At 42.5% G+C, this 8,474-nt stretch overlaps 1 protein-coding gene across 1 annotated transcript; it reads left to right on the forward strand.

Annotated features, from left to right (window-relative positions):
• Positions 1-377: 377 nt before the first annotated feature.
• On the forward strand, positions 378-8,247 carry LOC123663455 (gephyrin). The gene is made up of 9 exons (XM_045598136.1): positions 378-1,131; positions 1,403-1,557; positions 4,377-4,518; positions 4,616-4,695; positions 4,778-4,884; positions 5,423-5,582; positions 5,831-5,942; positions 6,480-6,685; positions 8,047-8,247. Exons 1-9 carry the CDS (start codon positions 378-380, stop codon positions 8,185-8,187), a joined length of 1,857 nt encoding a protein of 618 aa, XP_045454092.1. The 3' UTR covers positions 8,188-8,247.
• Positions 8,248-8,474: the final 227 nt, after the last annotated feature.

An 8,474-nucleotide genomic window follows, 5' to 3' on the forward strand; every position in this document is an offset into this window, starting at 1 on the left:
ATATAGTATAACATTTACGAAGTCGTTTTGTCTTTTTAAATTGCAATGTAAGTTTTTTTATATTTTAATATTATAAACACGCGTTTGTTTCGTACTTAATCCTAAAAGGTTATACTAATCTATAATACTACTAATATTATAAATGTGAATGTAAGTTTGTTTGTTACGCTTTCACGCGAAAACTACTTAACCGATCATCATGAAACTTTGTACACATATTCTAGGAGGTATTAGAAGTAACATAGGATAGTTTTTATACAAAAAAATTCAATTCGAGCGAAGCCGCGGGTTAAAGCTAGTACAATATAAGTAAATAGAATGGAAGATATATTATCTTAAATTTTATACTTTTATTATTCAGTAATTTTATATTGTAGATGATGAAGGCTGCTGCTATTATAACTGTGAGTGATAGTTGTTTTAAAGACAACTTAAAAGACAAGTCAGGACCAGCACTATTAGAGTTTGTAAGGCAGAACTTTCCAGACGCTAATATATATAAAATAATCATACCCGATGAAAAGGAAATAATTGAACAAGAACTAAAATATTTTTGTAGTTCAAATATCAACCTCATTCTTACAACTGGAGGTACGGGTTTAGGTCCAAGAGATGTTACACCAGAAGCAACAAAAGCTGTTATTTACAAAGAAATTCCAGCAATAACAACAGCAATGACAATCGAAAGTTTGAAAAAGACTCCAATGGCCATGCTGTCACGAGCAGTAGCTGGTGTGAGAGATAGAACTCTTATCATTAATTTTCCAGGTAGTAAAAAAGCAGTAACTGAATGCCTCGAGGTTGTTAAAGATGTTTTGCCACATGCTATTTCATTAATAAATAATGAATTGTCTGAAGTTAGAACAATGCATGATAGAATGCAAGTTCAACATATTTGTGGCCGTAATATTAGTAGCAGCGTTGATATATCTAAAGTGGCTTTACGGCCAAGAGAATCACCATATCAAATGTTGGAAATGACTGAAGCATTTAATTTAATTGATGCTGTGATGATGCAATGGGAGGAACAAGTAGAAGTAGTTCCTGTAGAAAATTCTGTAGGTCGGGTTGTAGCCCAAGATATTATTGCGAAGGAACCCATGCCTCCATTTCCTGCATCTGTTAAAGATGGTAATATTTTTGAATATAAATTATTGTATTAACTAGTCTAACATTATTAAATAATTTCTTGTTAAATGATATTTATTAATAAAAATAGTTTTTATTATGTGTAAGCCAACTATGATATTATTTTTATGTTTATTTAATAACAGGCAATTGTCATAGGCCTTTCTTTAAAAAATAATAATAAATTGAGCAGTTATTACATTTGCTATTCATAAAAACGATGTTCGTTAGAAAAATTATTATTTATTTATAAATACAATATTCTTTTAAATAGGTTATGCTTGCCTCAGTTTGGACGGTGCAGGTGTACGTAAAGTTCGAGCAGCCGTCACAGCAGGAGAGACACCTTTGACTCCTTTACTGCCAGGTGAATGTGCTAGAGTCAACACTGGAGCTCCACTACCACTTGGAACAGATTGTGTTGTTCAAGTAAGTACACTTTTTAACCCTTCATTAAAATGTAAAAATATTTTTTTTTTATTATACCATCCTTATATTAGATAGACCAAGAAAGTTAGTTTTGTTATAATAAATAAGGTTACTTAGCATTGTACATATATACACTCAGCGGCACGGAATCTTGGCCAAACTCATAACATGCGATAACAAATTTTTAAGTGTGTCTAACTTTTTTCTTATTGTATAAGTGGGTAGAAATAATGTTTACGTTATTCCTAAGAGGATATTTAACTGAGTTGACGGGCATATTGGTTTGGATTCTGAAGTTTAGTTGAATCGTGTCATTTATCCGACGAACTCTACGTTTTGAATTGTGTTGTGGAATTTGCGAGTGTTAAGTTGTCGAAGTTCTTCGGTTTTATTGTGATAAATAAACATCTAAAGGCGCCTAAAAATCCATAAAAATGCCTTTGTCACCAAGTCAGATTGCACAAGCAGTGGCATTTCTCGAACAAGGGATAACCCATCGTGAAGTGGCTACTACCCTTAATGTACCGCGTTCTTCGATCCAACATGCACTAAAACGGTAGCAAGAGACTAGCCTCTGCACACGCAAACCAGGTAGTGGTGGTTTACGTTGGACGTCAGCTCATGACGACTGCTTTATTGTGTTAGAGATTTTAAGAAATCGCTTCCTTACTGCTGTCGAGATCCAGCAGCGGCTTCAAATCTCCAGGAACGTAAATGTTAGTGAGCGTACGGTGAGAAGATGTATAGAGGAAGTTAATTTAAGGGCAAGAAGACTAGCCCGTAGCCCACAGCTTCTCCCACAGCATAGAGCACCTCGACTTTAATTTACCCGCGAACATGCTAACGGTCTCATGAACAAAGGGCAAGGGTTTTGTTAACGGATGAGTGCAGGATCGCTTTAAATGCATCTGATGGTAGACAACGTGTGTGGAGAAGGAAAGGTGAACGATATCTGGCGATTAGTAGCACTCCAACAGTGAGTTTTGGTAGAGACTCTATAATGGTATGGGGTGGCGTTAGTTCTGATGCATGTACAGAATTGGTCATCGTCAATAACGCTCTAACTGCAACACGATACGTCGAGGATATCCTTCAAGAACATGTTTTACCCTTTGGAGGGTTTATTGGATATGACCAATTCATTTTAATGCATGATAATGCACATCCTCACGTAGCTCAAATCGTAAATGAATACCTTCAAGAGGTTGGTATTCAAAAATTGCAGTGGCCAGCTCGCAGCCCCGACTTAAATCCAATAGAGCATATTTGGGATAAGCTAAAAAAGACAATTAAAACAGCATCGAACCCACCACAAACTCTTAACCAGCTTCAAGATGCTGCATTGATTGCCTGGCGCGACTTGTCGCAAATGGACATCAAAAATGTCATCCAAAGCATGCCAGACCGAATGCAGGCGGTCTTAAGGGCTAGAGAAGGAAACACGCGATATTAAAAAGCTCACCAAAGATCAAAAAGTTCAAACAGTTTTTATTACTAGTGCTCAAAACTGCAGTGTTTAATTTTGTGTAAATGTGATTTTGCGCTTAAACTTCATTATAAACTAAAAAAAACATTATTTATGTTTAATTACGTATCAAAGACGTTAATTAGATGAACAACGATCAAAATTGGCTTAAATTTGCAGTGTAAACTGAAAAAAATTAAAGTTATCACAAATTTTATACTTGGCCAAGTTTCCGTGCCGGTGAGTGTATTTAATGTTAAAAATCCGTATCAGTTCAGCTGCAGTCCGCTGCTGAACATAGGCCTCCCCAAGTTCGTGTCAGAAATCCCAGGTTAAAAATAATAGGTTTAAATTATAAGAAAAGCAAAAACCTACTTTTTGCATAAATGTAAAGTTATAATCTTTTTGGATATGTGAAGCTTCACTTGTAACTGACTCTTTTGGTGCAATTAGCAGCTTGCTTTGCTTTCTGATTCATGATTGTATGATCAATTACCTCCCTAGAATCAGGATATATTAGTATGTTTGCATTATTATGTTTAAATACATGTCTAAAATGGTTTATAAGTATGTACATCAGTCTTGTACAAAGTTTAGGCTGTTCCTAAGGCAGTGTATAATTGTATATATTATGTTATACATATTTTTGATTTTGTTTGTATTACAATGAAACAACTTTTTCAAATTTTATCGCACTTTATTAAGTTTTATAGAAGCCTGTTAGTTTTTAGATGTATTATTTTATTTAAAGTAATAAATTAAAAGTATTATTTAAAGTAATAAACAAAATTAAATTTTTTCAGTATAAACATTTCATTTTGTACACAAACAATATTTTTAATATTTATTTACCTACCAAAAAAAAAAAAAATTGTGTATAGTGCATTCAACGAGCCGAGATACCATATGTATACAAACCAAATGCGAGGCCATTCAACTATGCAGGGTTTTGTAACCTTTTTTACTTACACAAATTTTTAAAATGTAAAATTTGTTTATATTTTGATAATTACTGAATTAAATATAATTATGTATATAAGATTTGATACTTCTTAAATAATAATTATCGAAATATAAAAATCACCTCAAGCGCTTTAGGACACGGAATAAAATAAAAATAAATAATACAAAATCAAAGGGCCGTCTGCGGTCCGATTGTTTTCAAGGCCAGTTAAAATATCGTTTGACCTTGCAGAGAGATATGCAGCAGATAGCAAACAAACAAGATGAGAAAGAGATAGACTATATTTTGTTTGTTCCGTCGTCGCTACGAAAAAAATGATGGGCTTTGTTTACATTTGGTATCTCTTCTCGTTGAACAGAGTTTAGTATTGTTTTTCTCAAAACTGTTCAGGTAGAAGATACAAAGCTTATTAAAGCATCTGCCGATCATAAGACGGAGTTAGAGATAGAAGTTTTAGTGGCTCCACAGCCTCATCAGGACGTGCGTGCTATTGGCTCTGATATTTCTGTCGGTTCTTTGCTTGTTGAGAAAGGTAACTTTTGAAGTTTTGTTTATATAGTAATATAAAATATTGAATAAAATTGTTAATAGTCTTATTGAGAATTGACTTTTGAAATTACCAATTCCAGGTAATGTTATTGACGCTGCACAAATTGGTGTTTTGGCTGGTGCCGGTTACCTGAATGTTCCAGTTATGGTGTACCCAAAGGTTGGTAATTTTTTTGAATATTTTTTTCTGGATTATCCGGATTAAAATTATTTGCAGCGTAATTTTAAATTGACTATTTTAGGTAGCAATATTATCCACTGGTAACGAGTTGCAAGAACCTACAGATGAAGTACTTAAACCTTCGCATATAAGAGACTCCAATAGAATGATGTTAAAAGCATTGTTTAAGTAAGTTGCTTAATGTTTTCGTAAGAACATAAATTACTGCATAGTCTACAAGGATATAAAAAATATGAAAATTATCTAGGCCGAAGAAGGCTAAACAAGCTAAAAATCCATTTATTTGCATTTGTTGGACCCATAACAGACCAACAGAATATGCAACGTTAGTTAAACTAGATTGTAATATTTTAAAGATCTATCTAATTTATATCTTAGAGATGGATAAGCAAGTATTTAGGTTGAGAATATTTTGAACGAATAAATTATTTGTGTAGATTGTTTACCTCAAAATTAACTCATGACTGAATGAATACCTTAATTTCAAAAATAATTTTAAAATTATCCATTTTGAATTCTACCTAAACTCACATACACACGTACAAACAACTCCCCCCCCGCACCACACATACACCCCGCCATACACAACACAACTCGCCCACACACAAACAACCTCCTCATAACACACACCTCCCACAAACAAGCAAACACAAATAAGCAGCCCCAAGACAGTGTCCACCAGTTATCACAAGACGATGTTGCCCAGGGAGCACGGCTACGACAGCGTGGACTGCGGCATCGCGCGCGACGACCCCACCGAGCTGGCGCGGGCGCTGGCCGGAGCCCTGGCGCGCTGCGACGTGCTCGTGTGCACGGGCGGCGTGTCCATGGGCGACCGAGACCTGCTCAAGCCGGTGCTCGCTAAGGTGATTTTCTATCAGTTAAATACTAGGAAGGGGGTAATAGGCGGGCGTGTCGTATAGTGCGCTGCGTGTCGTCGTACACACATGCACTACGATGCCTGTATGTGCACAAGATACGCACCCATGGAAGTGTGTGTGCTTCATCGATATATGCCACAAAGATTAATTCTCCTCCCTAATTAGAGAAAAGATGCGGTACAATAATAAACTTAAAGATAAACAAGGTCGTTAAGTAAGCATTTCTTTTAAAGGATTTCGGAGCGGAAATACATTTCGGCCGCGTGCGCATGAAGCCTGGAAAACCAAGCACCTTTGCCACTTGCAGATTTCAAGATAAGATGAAATTTATATTTGCTTTACCCGGTGAGTAACAATGTCTTATTTTAAAATGACAAAGTTTTAACTTCTTCAGATAAAAACGGCAAAACCCATGAGACTTGGACCGTTTTTACTGGTTGCGAATAAATCTATTTGAAGTGAAATGGCGGTTAACTAACAGATAAAAGTTTTTCACATGTTTGTCATTTCCACCATCAAACCTTTTTTTATAAAATAGACTTTAAGGGTCCAGTTTTTTCCTTGTTGATGAATCCTTTTAGAAACTGAGCTATTACAATGGAGTTAATATTAAATTTGGAGCAATGAACTGGGGAAAAACTAAAAACTTACCTTTACACAAGATCACAGCTGCATAATACTGCTCTCAAGCAGTGTTGTGTTGCTGTGATTAGTAAAGTAGTTAGAACTCGGGTCAGAACTTACGGTTAGGGACGGCAACGCGCTTTCAATGTTCCCGGTCTTTGACGGTGTCAATAGGTTACGGGATTTGTTTGCCACCAGGCTGTTTGTTTGTTATCCCGATAGTATGTTATAAAAAATGAATCGGTCGACATCGGCCAGGCAACCCCGTGTCGGCGTACGTGTGCTGCCTGCTGTTCCCGGTGCGCGCGCTGCGGCAGTGCACGCGGCGCCGCGGAGCCTTCGCGCGCTGCGGCGTGCGGCTCGCGCACGACGTGGCGCTGGACGCGCGCCCCGAGTACGCGCGCGCCGTGCTGCGCTGGCCGCGCCCCGACGACCTGCCGCACGCCACGCTGCTGGGCAACCAGGTGAGCCCACTCTCGCTACTGACCGCACGACGTGGCGCTGGACGCGCGCCCCGAGTACGCGCGCGCCGTGCTGCGCTGGCCGCGCCCCGACGACCTGCCGCACGCCACGCTGCTGGGCAACCAGGTGAGCCCACTCTCGCTACTGACCGCACGACGTGGCGCTGGACGCGCGCCCCGAGTACGCGCGCGCCGTGCTGCGCTGGCCGCGCCCCGACGACCTGCCGCACGCCACGCTGCTGGGCAACCAGGTGAGCCCACTCTCGCTACTGACCGCACGACGTGGCGCTGGACGCGCGCCCCGAGTACGCGCGCGCCGTGCTGCGCTGGCCGCGCCCCGACGACCTGCCGCACGCCACGCTGCTGGGCAACCAGGTGAGCCCACTCTCGCTACTGACCGCACGACGTGGCGCTGGACGCGCGCCCCGAGTACGCGCGCGCCGTACTGCGCTGGCCGCGCCCCGACGACCTGCCGCACGCCACGCTGCTGGGCAACCAGGTGAGCCCACTCTCGCTACTGACCGCACGACGTGGCGCTGGACGCGCGCCCCGAGTACGCGCGCGCCGTGCTGCGCTGGCCGCGCCCCGACGACCTGCCGCACGCCACGCTGCTGGGCAACCAGGTGAGCCCACTCTCGCTACTGACCGCACGACGTGGCGCTGGACGCGCGCCCCGAGTACGCGCGCGCCGTGCTGCGCTGGCCGCGCCCCGACGACCTGCCGCACGCCACGCTGCTGGGCAACCAGGTGAGCCCACTCTCGCTACTGACCGCACGACGTGGCGCTGGACGCGCGCCCCGAGTACGCGCGCGCCGTGCTGCGCTGGCCGCGCCCCGACGACCTGCCGCACGCCACGCTGCTGGGCAACCAGGTGAGCCCACTCTCGCTACTGACCGCACGACGTGGCGCTGGACGCGCGCCCCGAGTACGCGCGCGCCGTGCTGCGCTGGCCGCGCCCCGACGACCTGCTGCACGCCACGCTGCTGGGCAACCAGGTGAGCCCACTCTCGCTACTGACCGCACGACGTGGCGCTGGACGCGCGCCCCGAGTACAGTGTCACAATTTTTTAGACCTCTCCCTTGTCGTGTCTTATCACGTTAAACAAAATCTCCCTGCACTTCTTATTCGCGAACATATTTAATGGAAGACATCAAGTGTCAAGCCTAGAATTGATTCGCATATTTTATGGAATTATAGAATGGGCGGCCGAAAAGAAATGCTCGCCGCTCATCCCGTAATACTGGCGGCAAATTAAAATAGCTGGGGGGGCTGAATCTTAAAATACTGACTCTAGGGGTAGGCATGGTCCACCCTAGCCCGTCTCTGCACGTGTGCGCGTGCTCTATACGGCCGTGTGCTACAGTGCAGCAGCCGGCTGCTGAGCGCGTGCGGCGCCGGCGCGCTGCTGGAGCTGCCGCCCGCCGCGCCCGGCGCCGCGCAGCTCGCCGCCGGCTCCGTCGTCACCGCCCTCATCACCGGCCGCTTCGATCTCACCACACTTTGACCATGAACTTCGTAAGACCGCTAGAACCAGTCGTCTTATCTAATATATAAAATTATCGTGTCGCGGTGTTTGTAGTTAAACTCCTCCGAAATGGCTTGACCGATTCTCATGAAATTTTGTGTGCATATTGGGTTGGTCTGAGAATTGAACAACATTTACTTTCCATCCCAAAATTTCTTTTTAATTTTTAGATAAATTATTTATTTTTGATTTTATTACTAGCTGACCCCACAAACGTTGTTTTGCCATAACACAAAATTTCAAATATTTTTCTCAGTTTGATCGCA

The sequence above is a fragment of the Melitaea cinxia genome, chromosome 20 (assembly GCF_905220565.1).
Source record: "Melitaea cinxia chromosome 20, ilMelCinx1.1, whole genome shotgun sequence".
Taxonomy (NCBI): Eukaryota; Metazoa; Arthropoda; class Insecta; order Lepidoptera; family Nymphalidae; genus Melitaea; species Melitaea cinxia.